Source organism: Myiozetetes cayanensis, unplaced genomic scaffold (genome assembly GCF_022539395.1).
Source record: "Myiozetetes cayanensis isolate MyiCay16 unplaced genomic scaffold, myiCay2020 scf41, whole genome shotgun sequence".
In the NCBI taxonomy this organism is placed as follows: domain Eukaryota; kingdom Metazoa; phylum Chordata; class Aves; order Passeriformes; family Tyrannidae; genus Myiozetetes; species Myiozetetes cayanensis.
The window spans coordinates 1,196,978-1,218,940 of NW_026087643.1; the positions used below are offsets into that span (position 1 = coordinate 1,196,978).

Sequence of the window (21,963 nt, forward strand, 5' to 3'; positions counted from 1 at the left end):
CGAAATCTCTCCGGGACAGCGACAGTCGGCCCGGTTTCTGGAAGGATCTTTCTTGGCGACTCAAGGGAGTTTGGGCACCTCGAGGAGCTCAGCAGGAAGCGGGGTGGGATGTGAACCACCCACAGCAGCATTTCCAGGCTAAAACAAACACCAGGCTTGGCAAGACGGGGGCCATGCCTGAACGTCCGCTGTGTTTCAGGTCCCTCATTCCGTCTGCCCTTCCACCACACTCCCAACAACATGTGCTCCACTGGATGCTGCTCCACGGGATGCTGCTCCGTCGTGAAGACCAAGACCGTGTGCTGCAGCCCCTGCCAGAAGAGCGTGTGCTGCAGCCCCTGCCAGAAAACCGTGTGCTGCGAGCCGTGCCAGAAGAGCGTGTGCTGCAGCCCCTGTCAGCAGTCCTGCTGCTGCGACCCGTGCCAGAAGAGCGTGTGCTGTGAGCCGTGCCAGACCTGCTGCGACCCGTGCCAGACCTGCTGTGAGCCGTGCCAGAAGACTGTGTGCTGTGAGCCATGCCAGAAGAGCGTGTGCTGTGAGCCGTGCCAGACTTGCTGTGACCCGTGCCAGAAGCCTTGTTGTGACCCATGCCAGACCTGCTGTGACCCATGCCAGACCTGCTGTGACCCGTGCCAGAAGCCCTGCTGTGATCCATGCCAGACCGTGTGCTGTGACCCATGCCAGAAACCTTGTTGTGACCCGTGCCAGACCGTCTGCTGTGACCCATGCCAGAAGCCCTGCTGTGACCCATGCCAGAAGCCTTGTTGTGATCCATGCCAGACCTGCTGTGACCCGTGCCAGAAGCCCTGCTGTGACCCATGCCAGACCTGCTGTGACCCGTGCCAGAAGCCCTGCTGTGACCCGTGCCAGAAGCCCTGCTGTGACCCGTGCCAGAAGCCCTGCTGTGACCCATGCCAGAAGCCATGTTGTGATCCATGCCAGACTGTGTGCTGTGACCCATGCCAGACCTGCTGTGACCCATGCCAGTCCTGCTGTGACCCGTGCCAGAAGCCCTGCTGTGACCCATGCCAGACCTGCTGTGACCCGTGCCAGAAGCCCTGCTGTGACCCGTGCCAGACCTGCTGTGACCCGTGCCAGCAGCCCGTGTGCTGCACCAAGGTGTGCCAGAAGTCGGTCTGCTGCGTCCCACGGCCCTGCTGCTGCTCCTCCTGCTGCTCCTACGTGGTGAAGAAGAAGCCCGTGGTGGTGTGCTGCAGCCCCGTGCAGTGCTGCACCTCCGTCAGGAAGTGCTGCGTCCCCTGCATCCCCATCCAGCAGTGCTGCATCAAGAAGAGCTGCTGAGCCGCCCCTGGCGTGGCAAAGGCACCTCTGCCAGCTCCAGCAACGAGAACAGGAGATGAAAACCTGCTCCTCTGCCTCTGGTGCTCATCGTGATGGAGCCAACACGTAGTGATTTTCCTTTCCTTCTTCTTCTTCTTTTCAAGCTTAAGCTGCTGCTTCTTCCTGTCCTTTAGTTATTATCTCCAATTTATCAGCCATTGTGTAAGGCAAAGAGCCGTTAGATATTAGTGGGGTGTTAACTCTCTTCTTGGTGTTTGGGACTTGGGAGACCTTTGCTGGTGATGGGATCCCTCTTCGCTCCCTCCCTTGGCTTGTAGACAATAAAACTGAGCATTACTCAAAACGCAACACCTGCTCCTTTGGTTGTTCTTTCCGCGAGTTTCACCCGGAGTTTGTCCTGGTTGCGGTGCCCTCCTGGCTGCAGGTGAGCTCCAGTGGCACAGCAGGACATTCAGGGAACAAAGATCTGCGTGGTTTGCTGGTGGGAGTTGGGTCGTGTCTGAAGGCAGCGAGCAGAGCAGCCTGAGCCACCGGAATGGGCTGCCCGGAGAAGCTGGGGCTGCCCCGTCCCTGGGAGTGTCCAAGGCCAGGTTGGAGCACCCTGGGATAGTGGGAGGTGTCCCTGCCCGTGGCAGGGGGTGGGACTGGATGATATTCAGTGATGTCCCTTCCAACTCAAACCATTCCACGATCCTAAGATCCCTTCTCGCCCCTCCCGATCTGCCACAACACATCGGTGTTTGCTATAAAACTTAAAAAGGTTAAGGTAATTAAAACTCATATTGCAGGGACTGATAGAGGCACGATCCCACCGCCTGGAAACACAACCACTCCATAAATCATGGAATCATGGAATGTCCTGAGCTGGAAGGGTCCCACAAGGATCATCCATCCAACTCCTAACCCTGCACAGACACCCCAACAATCCCCCTGTCCCTCAGAGCGTTGTCCAAACCCTCCTGGAGCTCTGGTAGCCTTGGGGCCGTGCCCACTGCCCTGGGGAGCCTGGGCAGTGCCCAACCACCCTCTGGGGGAAGAACCTTTTCCTAAAATCCATCCTAACCCTGCCCTGGCACAGCTCCAGCCCCTTCCCTGGGTCCTGTCACTGCTCACACAGAGCAGAGATCGGAGCTGCCCCTCGGGAGGAGGTTGTGGACCCCAATGAGACTTACAGGAGCTCCCTTACATTGCCAAGGGCATTTCAGCAGGCACTGAGAGGAATTCACTACTCACTGAGCACAGGCAGCATCTTCTTCCACCACCATCTTGCCCAGATAAAAGCCCAAAAACCACCCGGAGCTGTCCTTAGGTGAGCAGAGCGTTCCCCGCGCCTTCCCCGACTCCCAGCACGGGAGTGAAACCCGGGGCTCAACACAACAACTGAAAAGCTTCATTCCTGGAATAGCCCACACATGAGTCAGGTGATGCCTTTCCTCCCTGGCTGGGACTTTCTTTGCTATTAAAATGCAGGAGTCAGGCCTGAATTGCACGTCTGGGGAAGGTGCCTCGAGCGCCCGGCTTGATTGCTTCCTCAATCTGCCTTAGAATCATCGTCCCTACCTGTTTAACTCTTCTGAAAACATTTCTCAGGCATTCAAGAGGTTTTTAAGAAGAGGTACAATGCAGGCAGGAGAATATTTTATACCATAGCTAGAGCAGAAGTGCCTCGGTTAAGGGAAATCTTGTGATTATTTAATTTCATCATGGAATCGTGGAATGGTTTGGCTCAGAAGGGACCTTAATAATCATCTCATTCCACCCATTGCCATGGGCAGGGAACACCTCCCACTAGTCCAGGTTGTTCAGAGCCCCATCCAACCTGGAAAAGCTGCAGGGTCAGATCCTGCCCCGTTTCACAAAGGTCCTGCGGGTCCCAAACTCAGGGAACCACCACAGAAGTTCACAAGACATCACACACGTAAAAGGGACTTGATGGAGGTCTTGATGGAGATCTTATTTCTGACCCAGCTGTAAATTAAATGGCATTTAACAGCAGGAAAAAATGCCAGAAATGCTGGGAGTGTTGGGGTGGTTCAGCCTGGAGAGGAGAAGGTTCCAGGGAGAACCTCAGAGCCCCTTCCAGTGCCCCAAAGGGCTTCAAGAGAGATGAATGAGGGACTTTGCTCAAGGGATTGGAGGGACAGGACAAGGGGGAAAGGCTTCCCACTGCCAGAGAGGAGGTTTAGATTGGGTATTGGGAAGGAATTCCTCCCTGGGAGGGTGGGCAGGCCCTGGCACAGCTTGCCCAGAGAAGCTGTGGCCGCCCCTGGATCCCTGGGAGTGTCCAAGGCCAGGTTGGACGGGGCTCTGAACAACCTGATGTCATTGAAGATGTCCCTGCCCATCCAGGAGGGTTGGATTAGACGATCTTTGGTCTCCTCTTCCAACCCTAACCGTTCTACATCCCTGTGCTTCATAAAATCCTCATTTCTGCGATGATTGGGACCATCTTGGCCGACAAATAAACAATAAACCCCGACAAAAACGTGATTAATGACTTTTTACTCAGGGGGGCAGATGTCTGAGGGTTTACACAGGCAGGATGCTGCTTCCTGCAGGCAAGTTTCTGGCTTATTATGCGGTGACCTAACCAGTGCTCCCCTGGGGACAATTCCAGAAGGGCCACCCAACGTCACGGGAGGTCACGGTCGCATCCTGGGAAGACACATCACGTCCCAGCCACCAGGGGATCACCTGCCACCACATCAGCCCCACCGTCAGAGCCTGCTGGAGGTGATTTGCCCATGAGTAGGCGCTGCCTCAGCACCTTGGAACTCTTGTCTTTTGCTGGTGGCCCCCCTCGTGACATGAAAATAACATCATCACCTTCTTCTCCTTCTTCTTCTTCTTCTTCTTCTTCTTCTTCCTCTTCTTCTCCTTCTTCTTCTTCTTCATGTTCTTCTTCCTCTTCTTCTTCTCCTTCTTCTTCTGCTTCTTCATCTTCTTCTTCTTCTCTTCTTCTTCTTCTTCTTCTCCTTCTTCATCTTCTTCTTCTTCCTCTTCTTCTCCTTCTTCTTCTTCTTCTTCTTCCTCTTCTTCTTCTTCTTTTTCTTCTTCTTCCTCTTCTTCTTCTTCTTCTTCTTCTTCCTCTTCTTCTTCTTCATCTTCTTCTTCCTCTTCTTCTTCTCCTTCTTCTGCTTCTTCATCTTCTTCTTCTTCCTCTTCTTCTTCTTCTTTTTCTTCTTCTTCCTCTTCTTCTTCTTCTCCTTCTTCTTCATCTTCTTCTTCCTCTTCTTCTTCTCCTTCTGCTTCTTCATCTTCTTCTGCTTCCTCTTCTTCTTCTTCTTCTTCTTCTTCTTCTGCTTCTTCATCTTCTTCTTCTTCTCTTTCTTCTTCTGCTTCTCCTTCTTCTTCTTCTTCCTCTTCTTCTTCTTCTTCTTTCTCTTATTCTTCCTCTTCTTCTTCTTCTTCTTCTTCTTCTTCTTCTTCTTCTTCTTCTTCTTCTTCTTCTTCTTCCTCTTCTTCTTCCTCTTCTTCTTCTTCTTCTTCTTCCTCTTCTTCTTCTTCTCCTTCTTCTTCATCTTCTTCTTCCTCTTCTTCTTTTTCTTCTCCTTCTTCTTCTCCTTCTCCTCCTCACATGGGGTTGTCCTGGCTCGGCACGTGGCCACAATTCCTTGTGTTCTCGTGCAGTGACACGGAGCCAAACCACGTGAAACTCTCAAAAGCCATGGCCACAAGTTGTCTCCAAAGTCAGGAATGACCTCAGAAAATGGAACCTCACGCCTCCAGTACTGACTGCCTTGAGAGATGCTTAGTTTAGATTTGATCCACCTGTTCTATGGATGAAAACCAAAAAAAAAAAAAAAACCTTAATATATAACAGAAATAAAAAGCAGGGAGTTTGAGGGCCCAGCACCCCGAAGGGAGACCCAAGAGCAAGACTGAGAAAGGAGAAACCCTTCAGCCTAAATTTTGGACAGCAAAACCAGGATTCCCACTGACCAATAGTTTCCACTGGTGTGTCCCCCCCAAAAAATTCCCCACCAAGGGCAGAGGGGATGAATGAGCAGGGACATTCCCAAGTTCCAGGCGTGGTTCTCCCACTGCTTCAGCCCCCACCCAGCCCCGGGCACATTGCTGAGAGTGTCCCGAGGCCATTCCCGGGGAAATTGGAGCTTCCTCAGAGCTGCCTCCGGTGCCATTAACGCCAATTCATTGGCAAATTTGCGTCTGTTGTTCGTGTGGAGGAGTAATTACCAAGAGGGCAGGATTGAGGAGGTGAGCAAAAGGAAAGAGGTGAAGATTAAACCCCCGGAAGACACGTGGGAAGGATGTGCTGGGTGATCCCCTTACCCCCCCAGGGGAGTCAGAATAGCCAAGGAATGCCTCATTTCCAGGGGGGGAAGGCTTTGGATTGTATAAAAGGGCTCCCTGGCAGAGGGGTCTTCATTCACACCTCTCCACTTCTCTCCAGGCCTCACTGGTCGCCAGGGTAAGTTGGAGTTTGCTGCTTGCCTTCACTTTTGGGCTGGGTTTCTGCGGGTTTCTGCAGGATTTTTTAGTAGTGCCTGGTTTGGGACCAGGTGCTACAGAAGATCTGGGGAGCAGGAATTGGGTTTGGGACCAGAGGTTGGTTTTGAGACCAGATATTGGTTTTGAGACCAGAGGTTGGCTTTGAGACCAGAGGTTGGCTTTGAGACCAGAGATGGGTTTGGGACCAGAGATGGGTTTGGGACCAGAGATGGGTTTGGGACCAGAGATTGAGTTTGGGACCAGAGATTGGAGACCAGAGATGGGTTTGAGACCAGAGATGGGTTTGGGACCAGAGATGGGTTTGGGACCAGAGATTGAGTTTGGGACCAGAGATTGGAGACCAGAGATGGGTTTGAGACCAGAGATGGGTTTGAGACCAGAGATGGGTTTGGGACCAGAGATGGGTTTGGGACCAGAGATTGAGTTTGGGACCAGAGATTGGAGACCAGAGATGGGTTTGGGACCAGAGATGGGTTTGGGACCAGAGATTGATTTGGGACCAGAGACTGAGTTTGGGATCAGAGGTGGGTCTGGGACCAGAGATTGATTTGGGACCAGAGACTGAGTTTGGGACCAGAGGTGGGTCTGGAACCAGAGATGGGTTTGGGTACTGTCTGGGTGGTTTCTCTCTGATGGAACCAGTGCTGGACCAGGTGCTAAAGCCATGTTTCTCCAATGCAAAAATGTGGAGATCTCCGGGACAGGCTGTGCTGGGACTCTGGACACCAGGCCACACTTTGGGATGGACTTTGGGATAAGAATGCTTTAAGCAGGGCTATCCAGGTAGAAAAAAAAACCAAAACAAAAACCCCAAACTCTGCTTTCCTTCCAGCTTTTGCCAACACTCCAACCACCAAGATGTCCTGCTGCGGAGGAGGAAGCAGCTACTCCGTGACCTGCTACAGCAGCCCCAAGTCCTGCAAGAGGCCCATGTGCTGCTCCCCCATGCAGTGCTGCAGCCCCTGCTGCACCCCCTGCTGCATGCCCATGCAGTCCTGCTGCATGCCCATGTGCTGCTACACCATGAGCAGCAACAACAACAACGGCTGCTGCGGCGGCGGCAACGGCGGCTGCTGCGGCGGCGGCAACTGAGCCCTCCCCGGCTCCTCCCTCTCCCCTGGATTTGGATGTGGATAACAACCCTCCCTCCTTCACTTAGAGATGTAGATCTTCCCTTCTCTCCCTGCCTGCCAGGTGCTTGTGAAGGGCTTTGAAGCCACCAACATGATTCTCCTTCGCCGGCCCCCGGCCCCTGCTCTTCGCTTTTCCTTCTTGGGGTGTGGGATGTTTTGAGTTCTTTCCATCGCTGTTTTTGCTTCGAGCTGTCTGAAAAGCAAAACCCCCAATAAACTGTAGTTTGTGAGCCCTGCAAAACCTCCTGGAGTTGGTGTGTTTGTTCTGGTACCTCTGTGGGCAGTATTTCCCCCCCACCCCAGCCCATGACAAAGAAATGGGGAGGAAATAGGAGAGGAGAAGGTGGTGTGGAGACTTCAGAGCAGCTTTCCAGTGTCTGAAGGGGCTGCAGGGTTTTTCATCAGGAACTGGGGTGACAGGACAAGGGGGATGGGTTCAAGGTGAAAAAGGGAAAATTTAAGTTGGATATTGGGAAGAAATTCCTCTCTGTGAGGGTGGGGAGGCCCTGGCACAGCTTGCCCAGAGAAGCTATGGTTGCCTCATCCCTGGAAGTGTCCAAGGCCAGGTTGGACACTGCTTGGAACAACCTGAGCTACTGAAAGGTGTCCCTGGGGGTGGAATGGGATGAGCTTTAAGGTCCCTTTGAACCCAAACCATTCTGTGACCCCTGTGAAAAAAATACAATGGACTCGTGAAGGACGTGAGCCCCTTCTGGAACAATCTGACACAGGAAAGCTCCCCAGATTTCAAGCAGCCAGAGATCTGCCTCAGGACCTGCAGGCAGCCAAATAAACAGTTTGGCACTTAGGAGATGGAGGTCTTGCCTCTGCTGAAACATCTGAGTAGCCAAACACAGAGTTGAAGTGGGAGGGACAAATCCTGAGAAAGCTCCACCACCTTCAGGGAGTGACAGGATCAGCTGGAGTTGAACCAAACCCTTCAAAATCTGCCCCACAGCCCCTTTTTATGCATTTAATGCCCTTTTCCCACTCTGTTTTCACATTGATGTGTCCCTTCTTTGCATTATGATCCTTATCCTGCTCCCCAAAGGTGGTTACACCGACAGCTGGACACGACTCCCCTGGGTTGGAAATGCCCCCCCTAGATCAGCCCTTCTCACAGTTGCAGGGCTTGCCCGTGGAAAATTTCCCTCTGGAGGCTCAAGTGAAGTGTTCCCCTCCACTTCTGCCCCATTAATAACTCCCTGTAAGTGAATAAATAAATCAGTTCTCTCGGGCTGGCAAGTTGGTTCCTCCTCGGAGGGGACCTGCTGGGGAGGAAATGCCACTCGTGTTCTCCTGCCCTGCCTGCAGAAGTTGCAATTACAAGGCTTGTTCTCCAGTATTTCACCCAAGGAATTATTCCCGTGCCAGGGAAGCCTGGAAAGGAGCTGGCAGCGTTTCCTGCAGGGCTGAAACAGCACTAAAAAAAAATCTGCTCCCCAGCCCTGGCACTGGGAGAGAGCAAACCAAGACCACCGTGGCCATCCTGGGGGCTGGGGGCAGCTCACCCGAGAGGACCCCTCTGCAGAGCACCCCAGGGATGCCCAGGGAGCAGAGGAAGCACAGGGGAACTCGCCAGGCAGGCTCCACCATCCTCTCATTAGGCAGCTCTTCAGGATAATGCCCGAGCTCCTCAGAGCGGGAGCTGCAATTTCAGAGCGTGGAGAAAAAAAAAACAATTCCTCCCCAACCCCCCCTCCATTCCTGCCAGGGCTGAGCCCCACAGCAAAGTGTTCAACAAGGATTCATCCACCCTGCCCAAGGCTCTGCCTTGCCTTGGCCTTCCTCCCTTCCTCTTCCCCTCCCAAGGAAATGGTTTCACCTCCTCAAAGTCTCAGCAGAGTTCCTGCCTCCCACTCAGGGCCGGTTTTCTGGGCTGGACACCTCAAACTTCTCACTTTTTTGTGCTCCTTCCATTTCCAGCACCCACAGAGGGTCCTGCACCAATTTAAAGCCCCCTCCCCTCCCTGGTGAGGAGCTGAGGGTGGTCCTTTTTGGGGCAGCCAGGGCTCAGCAAAGAGGGTTTCAGGTGGATGATGGAAGGGGAGGTTGCAGGAGGGACTCGCTGACTTGAATCACACCCAGTCCCAGATCAGTCTTGCACAGGCAGAGCTTCCCCGCTCAATTTTTAGTTAAAAAGAGAAACATTAATAAAATATTAATAAAATATTAATAAAATATTAATAAAAATAATAAAAATAATTAAAATAATAAACACCATTATGAATATTCAGAAGGGAATACTCAATACAGAGGCTGGAGGATTTGCAGAAGTTTGGGCAAACCAAAAATCAAAGGTGGTTTTGGCACCCCAAAGATGTTCTCGGGGCGCAAGGCCGGGAAAATTGGGATTGTTCAGCCCGGAGAAGAAAAGCTTTGGGGTGACCTGGCTGTGGCCTTTCAGGACCTGAAGGGATCCTTCAAGAAACACGAGGAAAAACTATTTAGAAGGGCCTGGAGTGACAGGAGGAGTAGGGGTGGGTTCAGACTGACAGAGAGGAGGTTTGGATGGATATTAGGAAGGAATTTTTCCCTGTGAGGGTGGGGAGGCCCAGGGAAGCTGTGGCTGCCCCATCCCTGGGAGCATCCAAGGCCAGGTTGGAGCAACCTGGGCTGGTGGGAGCCGTCCCTGCCCATGGCAGGGGGGGGAAATGGATGCTCTTTAACGTCCCTTCCAGCCCAAACCATCCCAAGACTCCGCGACGTTCGCAGGAGTCACGAGCCCCAAACGCTCCCTCCTCACGTGAGGAGGAACAAACAGCCCCCATTTCCCGTGACACCTTTCCACCCAACCCCGCGTTTCAAACACCAGCCTGATGAAACAACCAACCCAAATCCCGAGGCCCAAAGACACGAGGTTTCTGTTTTCGGGTCTCGCACTGACTCAGCAGCGGAGGGTGCTGAGTAAGTCCCGGAACATCCCCGGCCCTCGGCGCCCGCCTTTGTCCAGCAGATAGGAGGGTGCATTTTTCTGGCTCCCCTTGCAAGGTTGTGGGGAGGACAAATTCATCAGTATTCATAGCAGCCCTCTGATTATCTGCAGGCTAAAACAATTATGGGGCCCCGACGGAGGAAGGTGGTGATCAACGAGTAATGGGGCGAAATGCAAATACCAGGAGACACGTAGGGCTAAAAACTATGGGTTTGGGTGGGTAAATAGGGGAAACTGGGATGGTCAATGGCTGTCTCACTTCCAGGAGGAAGGTGTTGAGGACTATAAAAGGTCTCCTGGCCCGGCTCGCTTCATTCGCTCGCCTTCTCCTCCCTTCACGTCTCCTCACTCTTCAGCAGGGTAAGTGAGACCTTCTGAATCTCCCCTCATTTCCCAAAAGGAAAATTTGGGTATCTGGGAGCAGTAGCTGGATCTAACTGGGGAGCTGGGGTGGGGTTTGGGAGCTGGGCTCCTGGAAACTCTGCACGAGGAGTTACGAGGGCTGGGAATGTTAAAAGGAGGCTCCGGGAGCATCCCAGGGGATGGAGAACATTCCAGGAGGGCCCAGACTGAGGGCTGTGTGAACTGGGCTGGGTTGCTCTCCCTGGGAAATTGGGGATGCCCTGGAAGGAGGAGGTGGGACCGACACTGCAGGAAAAAGAGGAGTTACAATCAAGATTTACAGAACGAGGCAAGGTTTGATTTCACCTCCTCAAACGTCCCAAGTTGAGCATAACCAGGGCTTGGAATGAATTTTGTATTTCCAAACCTCCTGTTCCTGGTCACAGACGCTCCCTCTGCTCCTCCCAGCTTTGCCCTGAGTGGTTTCTCTCTGATGGAACCAGTGCTGGACAATACTCCAAGTGCAAGGGTGTCCAACCCAAAAATGCCCTGGAGATCCCAGGGACAGGCTTATCCTGGGATCCTGGACACCAGGGACTTTGGGATGGACTTTGGGATAAGGAGGCTTTAAGCTGCCTAAAGAACCAGGAGATTCAGGCAGAGAAAAAAACCCAAACTCTGCAGTTCCAGCTTCCTGGGGAGGGGCAGAGGAGGGGGAAGGACTGAGCTCTCCTCTGGGAGGACCAGGGACAGGACCCCAGGAGTTGTGTGAGGGCAGGCTCAGGTTGGATCTCAGGGAAAGATTCTTCCCCCAGAGGGTGGTTGGGCACTGAACAGGCTCCCCAGGGCAGTGGGCACAGCCCCGAGGCTGCCAGAGCTCCAGGAGGCTTTGGATGATCCTCTGGGCCACAGGGTGGGACTCTTGGGGATGATCCTGTGCAGGGCTGAGGGTTGGACTGGGTGGTCCTTGCGGTTCCCTTCCAGCTCAGCAGATTCTGCCATTCTGTGCTCCTCCTTCCCAGCTTTGCCAGCTCTCCAACCGACGAGATGCCCAACGGAGGCTGCGGCTGCTGCGGAGGAGGCAGAAGCTACTCCGTCACCTGCTACAGCAGCCCCAAGTCCTGCAAGACCCCCGTGTGCTGCTCCCCCATGCAGTGCTGCAGCCCCTGCTGCACGCCCATGCAGTCCTGCTGCATGCCCATGACCTGCTGCTACACCATGAGCAGCAACAACAACAGGGGCTGCTGCGGCGGCTGCTGTGGTGGCAACTAAAACCCCCCCCTGCCCGCTGCCCTCCCGGCTCACCCTGTGCTTCTGGACGTGGATTTGGATATGGACACCACCCCTGCTTTGCTTACAGACCGTAGATCTCCTCTCCTTCGCCTGCTTTTGGTCACCCACTGCTTGTGCAGTCGCTGCCCGGCCGTGGGTGGGATCCCCCTCCTTGATCCCCCTCCTTGAGCCCCCGAGCCCCCTGTTCCTCTCCCCTCCGGGTGTGTGGGGTGTTTGATGCTGCCAATTCTCCCTTTTCCTCCCTTTAGCCCCTAATTAGTCATGAATCACAATAAAACGTGTCAGTTATGATCCTGCAAACTCCTGGCTGATGTTTATTCATTTAACTCTCTTTGTCTTTTCAACCCGAGCTCCAGGCTGGGACGTTTTTAAGCATTTGTTTAATTTCTCAATGTGATTAATTTTGCAACTTCTTTGTCATTCTGCTGACGACAGCACCCCAGAGTGGTGAAATTCTCTCGTGCAGGGGGAAAAGCAGGACTTGTCGGTGTTATTTCTTGATCACCCAGTTTCATTCTCTTACCCCTGCTTTGACTTTGAAGACATCGTTTGCAATCAAAGCATCTGTGCTGTCCTAAAGCTAAAGGTCTTTTCTCCTGATGGAACCCTTTCCAGGGAATTTGCTGAGATTTGAAAGGTTGGATGAACCTTTTAAGAGGTTTGATATCTTGTCAGTAAGGTTAAATAGAGCAGGAAGTCATTGGAAGAATCCTAGAATGGTTTAGGTTGGAAGGGACTTTAAAGATCATCTCATCCCACCCCCCTGCCATGGCAAGGGACACCTCCCACCAGACCAGGCTGCCCAGAGCCCCAGAGATAAATCCAGCCTGAAGGATTCAGAAAAAGCACCTAATTTATCTGGGATTCTACTCAAACGTGGCAAAATTTGAGAGGCAAGATTAAGGAATTAAATATTTGCACTTGGTGATTTGTGACATCCTCAGGAAAGGGAAGTGACTCCAAGTGCTTTAAATCCAAGCCCAGAATAATCTTGGGGCACTGGGAACGAGTTCTAAACCTAAAATCCTGGTTGGCCCTGTCAGGTACCAAGTTCTTTTCCACTGTCCCTGCAGCTATGGAATAAATTATCTCCAGCAGAGCTCCAGGTCCAAGCACCGCCCTGAGACCACGCCCCTGAATTCTGCACATGCTTTTCCCGGTGATTCAGACCCAAATTCCACTGCACAAACCTCTGAGCATCCCTTGGAGAGGCTCCACCGTGGAGGGGAGTGAATGGAAGTGCCTCCTGCCCCGAGGGCCGCTGGGAGAGATGTTTTCCTGGTCCTTAAAAAATGCCTCAACGGAGCAGCTGAGCTGAAAAAATGGGTCAAAGGAAAATGTCAGAAAGGTGGCTGCGCTGGAATTGTTGGTCCATGAGGTCACTGCTCCTCTGGCTGCCCTCATTCCGGATTTTCCACACATAAAAGCGGATTTTCCACACGTAAAAGGCTCGTCCTCGCTGTGCAGTCACTCACTTGGCCGGGGTGCTCCCGACCTGGGAAGGGAATGAATTCGTTTAAATAAGGGTTAAAAATAAATAAAAAGGTTTAAAATAAATAATAATAAAAAAAATCAGTTAAATAAACATCCCATCCCCCAGCCTGCCCTGCTCCATCCCTGCTCCTGGTGTGTCCGTAGGGATCCTGTGTTTGGAGCTCCAGCCTTCCAGTCACACACACAGGGCAGGCAGTTCCTCATGGTCCTGATGTCACCCTGGAGTCCCTCCCCACCCCGTGCTCTTGGAAGGACTCCCGAGCCTTCCTGTGGTTTTCCCACAGCCTCTTTTTTTGGGCACCTCACTCAGCGTGCCGGCATTCCAGGTATCCTTCATCCCAGGATCCCATGGGACTGACAGGAGGGAACAGCACACCCGAGCATGACCAGTGGCACAGCTAATTAGATAATGGGGCCACTGCACATGCAAAGGGGCTGAGCTGACGTTCCAGCCAGGGAGATGCTAATTGGGGCTGATTAATCCGACAGCAAGTGCCAGGAAAAAAAAAAAAAAAAACAACACACACACACACACACACACATGGCCATGGCAGAGCTGGGCTCCTCATTCCCAGGGCATGTCTCATTCCCAAGAGAACTCGGCCACATATAAAAGCTTTCAGCCCCGGCTCTGTCCCCAGGACTCCGACTCCCTGCCCAGCCCGTCCGTCCTGCTCCCAAGGGTGAGTTGGATTCTCTCGGCTCTCTCAGGTTCCTCACGATTTTTTCACAGAAATGGAAAAAAAAAAAAACAAACAGAAAAACAAAAGGAGTTGTGGTGTGGTTTGGTTTGGTTGGTTTTTTCCCCCCAAGATGGTTTATTCCTTGAGGGGCTTGTGAGTCACACGAGGAGAAACTCCTGAGGGAGCTGGGGGGGCTCAGCCTGGAGAAAAGGAGGCTCAGGGGGGACCTTCTGGCTCTGGAATTCCCTGACAGGAGGGGGGAGCTGAGAGGGGTCAGGCTCTGCTCCCAGGGAACAGGGACAGGAGGAGAGGGAACGGCCTCAAGCCGTGCCAGGGGAGGGTCAGGCTGGGCATGAGGAGGAATTTGTAGCTGGAAAGGGTGGTGAGGCCTTGGCAGGGGCTGCCCAGGGAGTTTTGGAGTCCCCACCCCTGGAGGTGCCCAAGGAAGGCCTGGAACTGGCACTGAGCGCTCTGGGCTTGATGGGGCCAAGCTGGGGATGGGGCACAGGCTGGATCCATGGGCTGGGAGGGCTTTTCCAACCTCCAGGATTCCAGGAATGACCGTGGTGATCTCTGCCTGCCTCCCCCCCTCCAGGATGCGCTACCAGAAAAGCCTCGGCGAGCAGGACTCGTGCCACGATGGGATGGGCTGGACACAACCCCTCCATGGGGAGCCTCAGCCACGACCTCGAGGGGTCCTGCCAGAGCCCCCCAAAGGGCTGCCAGCCCCTCCAGGAGCCGTGCCCGCCCCAGCAGCAGCAGCAGCAGAGTTGCAAGCCCCGCCGGCGGGTGGAGGTGAACCACTCGCCCCTCGCCTGCCCCCCGCCCGTGAGGATCCACCGGAGGCCCCTCCAGCAGTACCGGCCATCCCCGCCCTGCCAGGACCGGGACGGAGGTGGCAAGCCCAGGAGGAGGGTGGAGCAGTGTCCCCCCGAGGATGACAGCGACAGTCCCCCCGTGGTGCTGCAGCCCCTGCCCCTGCAGCATCGCTGCCCCCAACCCGTCCAGCGGTGCCCCGCCCTGCCCGTCCAGAGGTGCCCCCCGCCCGTCCAGAGGTGCCACCCGGCCCCCATCCCCCTGCCACCACACCCCGGCCACCACCAGCACAAGCAGGTCACTCTCTTGCCGCCCTGCCTGCAGAAGTGCTGAGCACGGGGACAGCGAGGTGCTGGGGGACCCCTCACTGGGGCCTGAGACCCCTCCCCAGTGCCTGGGACCCTTCCCGGGGTTTGAGACCCCTTCCCATCACCTGGGACCCCTTCTCGGGGTCTGGGATCCCTCTCCACCGTCTGAGACCACTTCCCGGGGTCTGGGGCCCCTCCCCAGCATCTGGGACCCTTCCTCAGCATCTGGGACCCCTCACTGGGGCCTGAGACCCCTCCCCAGTGCCTGGGACTCCTTCCCGGGGTTTGAGACCCCTCCCCAGCATCTGGGACCTCTTCCCGGGTTCTGGGACCCCTCCCCAGCATCTGGGACCCCACCCCAGCACCTGGGACCCCTCACTGGGGTCTGGGACCCTTCCCCAGCATCTGGGACCCCTTCCCGGGGTCTGGGACCCCTCTCCACCACCTGAGACCCTTCCTCAGCATCTGGGACCCCTCACTGGGGTCTGAGACCCTTCCCCAGTATCTGGGACCCCTCTCCATCACCTAGGACCCCTTCCCAGGGCTCTGGGACCCCTCCCCAGCATCTGGGACCCTTCCTGGGGTCTGGGACCCCTCCCCAGCACCTAGGACCCCTTCCCCGAGTCTGGGACCTCTCCCCAGCATCTGGGACCCTTCCTGGGGTCTGGGACCCCTCCCCAGCACCTGTGACCCTTCCCCAGCATCTGGGACCCTTCCCCAGCATCTGGGACCCCTCTCCATCACCTAGGACCCCTTCCCAGGGTCTGGGACCCCTCCCCAGCCTCTGGGACCCCTCCCCATTGTGTCCCCAGTCAGTGCTGGGAGGGGGGGGTTCACTCCTTGTCCAAATGATGCTCCCGTGGCTGATTGGTTTCATTGCTGCTCTTTGCACATCGTCAAAAGATTTGGGGTCCCAACCCCCACCCTGCTTGGCCCCCAGCACTGACACTTTAAATTCCCAGCTCCCCCCCTGGAGATGGAGGAACATCCTGCCACGGATTCACCTTCCTCCCGTGGGTTTGGTGGACTTTGATGTTTGGGAACAGCAACAGGACTTTACCGGGGAGGGGGAAAAAAACAAACAAAAAAAAAAGTAACCACTGTGACTGCAGGAGCATCAGGGACTCTCCTGTACATTTATTTTCTCTCCCAGTGTGTTCGAGAATAAAGCTGGAAAAAAAAAATTAGCAGACACTTGGTTCCTTTATTTTATTATTTATTTTTTAACGCAAAAAAAAAAAAAGCCACTAAAATTCTCTCCACGAGGAAAATTCGAGTCGAAATCAGGGTTCACACCTGAGCGTTTCAGCTCCGGATCTGCCCCCCCTGAGTTGTTCCAGCGCCTTTCCTCGCCCCGCAGAGCCCCGCGCGAGGGAACAACACCCTCAATTTAAATGCTAATCACCCGAAATGAGCGCGCGTGGCCCCGGCACGTGAGGTGTGGCTGTGCGTGCCAGGGATGCCTTTTCACCCCTGCAAGGAAGATGCAGCCCCGGCTCTTCCCCCGCTCAGCGCCTCCCAGGCACTGGAAAGCTGCTTTTTTTTCTTCTTCCCTCTCTCACTTTGCCAGAAAAGCCTCCCACAAAGTGCATTAAAATATCTTGTGTTGTTGCTCAAGCGTGTCCTCGCTGAACCCCCCCGGGGGGGAAAACTGGAAAGGAGGAAAAAAAAAAGGAGTTTCTTCTCCTTTTTTCTTTTTTTTTTTTTCTTCTTTTTTTCTTTTTTTTTTCCCCTTCACCACAACAATTTATTTTTGTCGTGTCTCTAATTTCACCCCAACAAAACACCCCTTTTAGATGTGAAATCTAGCTTAGGAGATCCCTTATTTTATCAGCTCTTTTCTTCCCAGCCCCTTCCCAGTTCCCAGGCACTGGCCCAGTGCGGTGACTCAGAGCCCACAGGCCGAGTTTAGCCCTGACCAGCATCTCCAGCTCAGCTCTTTGGTCCATCTTATCTTCCAAACTGCTTTCCATTTGCCACTCTCAGCCCAGTTAGTCCATCCCAGTTAGTCCATCCCAGTTAGTCCATCCCAGTCCATCTCAGCTCATCCCAGCTACAGGATCGTTTCTCCTCACCCCAAGCTGGTGCCACCTGCAGATTTGCCAAGTCCACCCCATTAATCCAGGGTGCCAGTGAAGATCCTGAGCAGGACCAGCACCAGTGTCAGCCAGTTTTTCGTGTAGTTCATCCACCAGCCAGTTTTTCATGTAGTTCATCCACCAGCCAGTTTTTCGTGTAGTTCTTCCACCCAGTCCACGCTGGGTGGGCAGTCCAGCCCACAAGGTTGCCACGGGACACTGTGCCAAAAACCTTGAGGCAGCACCACCCATGGAATCCTGGAATGGTTTGGGTTGGAAGGGACCTTAAAGATCACCCAGTTCCAAGCCCCTGCCGTGGGCAGGGACACCTTCCACGAGACCAGGTGGCTCCAGCCCGGCCTTGGACACTTCCAGGGATGGATAATCCATGGAATAACCTGTGCCAGGGTCTCACCACCCTCACAGGGAAGGATTCCTTCCTAACACCCCACCTAAACCAGCACATGGAATCCTGAAATGGTTTGGGTCGGAAGGGACCTTAAAGATCATCCTGTCCCACCCCCTGCCACGGGGACACCTTCCACTCTCCCAGGTTGCTCCAACCTGGCCTTGGACACTTCCAGGGATCCAGGGGCAGTCACCTGTGCCAGGGCCTCCCCCCACCAGGCACAGAACCAACCTCTTCCTCACCGAAACCCATCAGCACAATTTGCTTTCGGTGACTCTGAGCTGGCTCTTCCCCTGTCACCTGTTTGTGCTTCAGGCACCTGCTGGAAAGGTCCCTCCTGGGCAGCAGAAGGTCGTTAACCCTGGGCACATCGTGGCTCCTGACTCACAGGTCACACATCAGCCTCCACTCAGTGCCCTGGTGCTCTGGAGATGGTGAATAAGTACTTTATTACCCTCCTCACACAGACAAATGTGTGGCTTAAACGCTCCAAGTCCTTTTATGTGCCCCGCTGGGTAATTAAAAGATGCTTATCAGAAATCGTGAGTCAAGCACGACATGGGAACAGCATCCAAATGGAGGAGATGTTTTGCCAATAAATAATTTAATCCTCGTTCCTACAGAGTGTTTCATTTACCAGGGGAAGACTTGGAGCCCTATAAAAGGCCCCCGGTCCCTTCTCCTCTCACAATCTGCTCCCCCCTGGTCAGCACCTGCCTTGCCTCAGGAACAGGGTAAGACACAGCCCTGGGTCATTTTTCGGATGGGGGTTTGGATTTCAGGAGGTCACAGAGCTGACTTGGTACACTTGAGCCTTCCAGAGTGATGGGCTAAGCCAAGAGAGGAGGTGTTGGGAGGTTTGGGTGTGGGATTGGCACCACGGGGCTACGCCAAGAAAGAAGCTCTCGAGGGACTCGGGTGTGGGATTTACACACGTGGTGTTTTATGGTCGGTTCTCTTCCTGGAGGGGGGGGAAAAAAAAAAACGAAGGGGAAGGTCAGAAAGAGGGTTTGGACTTAACCTGAAGCCAGCATTGGGCAGCTGAAGGTGTTTCCTTCAGATCCAGACCCTCGGGACAGTCAGGTGTGACCCGGTCACGCCTCACTTTTACGGGGGCCCTCAAACGAAGCCAGAGGAGAGACGTTGACCCCAAACCTGCCGTTTTCCAGGTTGTGGGTGTTGTGTTTTTTTTTTCCCCCCCACGATGATCTACTCCTCGGGAAGGGAATCCTTCTTCAACCTGAACTCCACCTGGTACGACCCCTCGGGCTCGTGGCTGGACACGCGGCGCACCCCGTTCCGCTACGGCTACGCCAACTGCTGCTCCTCGGGCTGCCACGGCGAGGGCGCCGAGGGCATGAGGGGCCACGACTACCGGCACTACGGCTACAGGCAGCCCGTCTGCTCCGAGAGGTGCCAGGGCTACGGCTCCTCCGGGTCCTGCCACGGCTACGGCTCCTCCGGGTCCTGCCACGGCTGCGTCCGGAGACCCTCGTACGGCTACGGCTCCTCGGGGGGCTGCCAGGGCTACGGGGGGTCTGTCTGCTCCGAGAGGTGCCACGGGTCGTCAGGGCAGGGATATGGGAGGTCTGTCTGCTCCGAGAGGTGCCACGGGTCGTCAGGAGGAGCTCAGGGATACGGGGGGTCCGTGTGCTCCGAGAGGTGCCACGGGTCGGGGTACCGGGGGGGCAAGGCGAGCTATGGGAAGGTCTCGCAGTGCATCCCGCAGAGCAGCCCCAAGTGCGTCCCACAGAGTGCCCCAAAGTGTGCCCCGAAATGCATCCCACAGAGCACCCCAAAGTGTGCCCCGAAATGCATCCCACAGAGCGCCCCAAAGTGCGCCCCAAAGTGTGTCCCAGTGCAGACCTGCCCCCCTCCCGTGCAGGTTTGTCCCCCTCCCGTGCAGGTTTGCCCCCCTCCCGTGCAGGTTTGTCCCCCTCCCGTGCAGGTTTGTCCCCCTCCCGTGCAGGTCTGCCCCCCTCCCGTCCAGGTCTGCCCCCCTCAAGTCCAGCAGGGCTGTGTGCCCGTGCCAAAGGGCATCCCGAGCCAGCAGCAGAAGCAGGTCTGCCAAATTCCAGCCCGGAAGATAAAGTAGAAGGCGAGAGGAGCGAGGCCAAGCGAAGGGAATGTGTCTCACCCCGCTCTCTGGTGGGCCCCCTGTCCTGTGCTGCTCATGGGGCTCTGCTCTTGTCGTCTTGCTTGTAACGTGCTTTGAAGGTGCAACCCACGCTGTGTGTGAAACATTAAATGCTCTCCCCCTCCTGATTTCACAGCAGACGTGGAGGCAATAAAAAAAATGACTGCTCAAACCCCACAGCTCCTTGGCATCAGTTTTTTTTTTTTTCCACTTCATCCCTTCGAGCTGCTCCTGGTCCTTCTTGTGGCCAGAGCTGGTGTTTGCACCCTCATGAGGCTCCTGGTGGTTCAGCCTGATGTCTTTGGATTCTTCCTCCCACCCCAGCCAGATTCCTTGCTGGGAGAGGAACTAACAGTTTTCATCGTGTTGGTGCACCACAGTAATTAAATGGTAATACAGCCATGGGGAAAATAAATAAATTAATTAATTAAATAAAACAAAATAACCTGCTGGCTGGGCCAGCCCCCAGGATGTGACACATCAGCTGCTCCCCAGTGTTGATGGGGGGAGATTTCTCCTGCAGCACCGGCCTGACTGAGGAAAAAGAAGCAGAAAGAGGTGCCAGGGGCACCTTCCTGGGGTGGAGGGTTTAGCACCTCCAACAAACCGCCCTTGCAACACCCCAAAAGCAACTCCTTCCATAAACCCAACAAATCACCCCAAAGGAAAAAGCCACCACCCACTCAAAATATCATCAGGTCACTCAGGGAAGAGCAGGAGACGTGAGGGCTCACAGAGAACCAGCTGAGGGCTCGCTTTGGTCCTCTTGGGTTCTCCCACGAGTGTCCTCCCCGCCAGGGGACCCCTGAGGTCGACAGAAAGGGCGAGCAGGTTTCTCCTGCCCGCCCACGTGGCCTGGGCTGGGATGAATCCAAAGTTTCACAAGGGTTTTCCCGTCTCCCGAACGTTTGTGAAACACCGCGAGCCGCGTTCCGGTTTCCTCACCTCTTCGGCTGCTCCGGGTGACTCAGCTCCTCTGGGGGCTGACGGCTCTGCATTTTAATTCCAGTTCAATCCGTGCCATTATTAATATTAGAGTGGCCTCTAGAGTCCTGGCTGGGATCAGCCCTGGGGAGATCCACAGGCAGAAAGGCATTTTTTCCCCCCCCAAAACTGAGCGTTAAATCGCTGGAGATGCTGATCCCAACGTCCTCCCCCCTCCAACCTGGGTGCTCTTGGGTTCCTGTGGAGCTTTAAATTCCTTCTTTAAAAGCCTTTGAGGAAGGAAAAGACTGGCTTGGAGTGTTGCAAGACTCCTTTTTGTGCTTCCTGGCTGGTTTTGCTCGGATTTGGGAGTCTCTCTGATGTTGCTCCTTCACCCACTCCCACGGTCAGCAGGAGCTTGATGCAAAGCCTCACCTGGCCACGTCCCACCCCTAAACCCCAAAATCAAACCTCAGCAAGAGTTTTAGATCCTGGGGATGACTTAACTCCCTCTGCAACCCCCCAGGGCCCCATCTCTCCTGGGGGACACTCACAAATCCTTGTTTTCAGGTCACCCCCCCCACACACACAGAGCAGCCCCAGGCTCTGTGCTCCCCTTCTGCCACCCTCATACCTGCAGCCCTTCATTCCCTTTGTCTCCTTCACCCACTCACAACCCAGATTCTTCTTTTCCCACGCACCACTTGTTCCCTTTCCCTTTTTCATTTTTCGGGTTCCCTTCACAACCCAACCCCCACCAGCCCACCCTCCCCCTAACGTTTGTCCCTTCCCCAGCTTGGGCACGTGGCTGCTTCGCACTAAGCACGAGAAACAGGTAAATTCAGCCAAGTCCAAGGCTTACAAGACCGCCCAGAAACCTCCCCGGTTCCCCGAGCCAGGCGTGGTGGGCAATTAACATTTTTCTGGAGTAACGAGGAAGGGGGGGGGGGGAGACTGCAGGGATATCGATCCGCTCCCAGCACCCCGTGAGTCAAATCAGCAAGGGCGAAAACCTCCCAATTAGCGAGGCCCTCGGGGTGCTGAGCCAGCAAGTCCCTCCAGTGGGGCCCCATCTCGTTTCCGGAGGGGTGTCCCTATAAAAGACCTCGCGCCCCTTCGCTCGTCGTCATCGTCGTCGTCGAGGCCTCGCCGTCTCCTCTGAGCTCCCGCTGAACGAGGGGGTAAGTGCAGCTTTCTCAAACTTGGGCAAACTCCTCGTGCTCACCTGCCCTGCCTTTTGACCCCCGAGGTCTCAGCCTCTTGGGTCCCATCCCCTCTGCCTGTGGCTGCCTCAGACCTTCTGCCTCGTCGGCTTCTTCGTCCGCAGATGAGAATAAAAAGCGAGTTCGGGAAAACAGAAAACTTGCTGGCTCAGGCGGCTGAGGAGGCTCCTCAGGGCTCTGTCAGCCCCTTGTCGCTCCTCAGGAAGTGTTTTAACTTCTCTCTGATGTATTTGGTAAACACAGAAGGGGAAGACTTGCCCAGAGGAGCAGCATGGGCAGGCACGGGTGGCCAATTTTCCTCTCTTCTCCAAGAACCCGGGTTATAATCACAGAATGGTTTGGGTGGGGAAGGGGCCTTAACAATTACCCAGTTCCACTTCCTACCACGGGCAGGGGACACCTTCCACTAGCCC

The 21,963-nt window shown here is 54.8% G+C and overlaps 5 protein-coding genes across 5 annotated transcripts; all 5 read left to right on the forward strand.

The window, feature by feature from the left end:
* The first annotated feature begins 240 nt into the window (after positions 1-240).
* On the forward strand, positions 241-1,302 carry LOC126647964 (keratin-associated protein 5-5-like). The gene has a single exon (XM_050330583.1). It carries the CDS (start codon positions 241-243, stop codon positions 1,300-1,302), a length of 1,062 nt encoding a protein of 353 aa, XP_050186540.1.
* Positions 1,303-6,633: 5,331 nt separating this feature from the next.
* Positions 6,634-6,867, forward strand: LOC126647810 (keratin-associated protein 5-3-like). Its single transcript, XM_050330340.1, has one exon. It carries the CDS (start codon positions 6,634-6,636, stop codon positions 6,865-6,867), a length of 234 nt encoding a protein of 77 aa, XP_050186297.1.
* Positions 6,868-11,232: 4,365 nt separating this feature from the next.
* LOC126647811 (keratin-associated protein 5-2-like) lies at positions 11,233-11,457 on the forward strand. Its single transcript, XM_050330342.1, has one exon. The coding sequence runs from the start codon at positions 11,233-11,235 to the stop codon at positions 11,455-11,457; it is 225 nt and encodes a 74-aa protein (XP_050186299.1).
* A 2,864-nt stretch (positions 11,458-14,321) lies between these two features.
* On the forward strand, positions 14,322-14,804 carry LOC126647812 (putative small proline-rich protein 5). Its single transcript, XM_050330343.1, has one exon. It carries the CDS (start codon positions 14,322-14,324, stop codon positions 14,802-14,804), a length of 483 nt encoding a protein of 160 aa, XP_050186300.1.
* Positions 14,805-18,470: 3,666 nt separating this feature from the next.
* Positions 18,471-21,243, forward strand: LOC126647813 (keratin, type I cytoskeletal 10-like). The gene is made up of 2 exons (XM_050330344.1): positions 18,471-19,006; positions 21,123-21,243. The coding sequence occupies exons 1-2, from the start codon at positions 18,471-18,473 to the stop codon at positions 21,241-21,243; spliced, it is 657 nt and encodes a 218-aa protein (XP_050186301.1).
* Positions 21,244-21,963: the final 720 nt, after the last annotated feature.

Coding starts and splice junctions, on each gene's coding strand:
- LOC126647964 (XM_050330583.1), top strand. CDS start 241: ATGTGCTCCACTGGATGCTGCTCCACGGGATGCTGCTCCGTCGTGAAG.
- LOC126647812 (XM_050330343.1), top strand. CDS start 14,322: ATGGGGAGCCTCAGCCACGACCTCGAGGGGTCCTGCCAGAGCCCCCCA.
- LOC126647810 (XM_050330340.1), top strand. CDS start 6,634: ATGTCCTGCTGCGGAGGAGGAAGCAGCTACTCCGTGACCTGCTACAGC.
- LOC126647811 (XM_050330342.1), top strand. CDS start 11,233: ATGCCCAACGGAGGCTGCGGCTGCTGCGGAGGAGGCAGAAGCTACTCC.
- LOC126647813 (XM_050330344.1), top strand. CDS start 18,471: ATGATCTACTCCTCGGGAAGGGAATCCTTCTTCAACCTGAACTCCACC. Junction 19,007..21,122: donor ATCCCGCAGAGCAGCCCCAA/GTGCGTCCCACA, acceptor TCCCTTCCCCAG/CTTGGGCACGTGGCTGCTTC.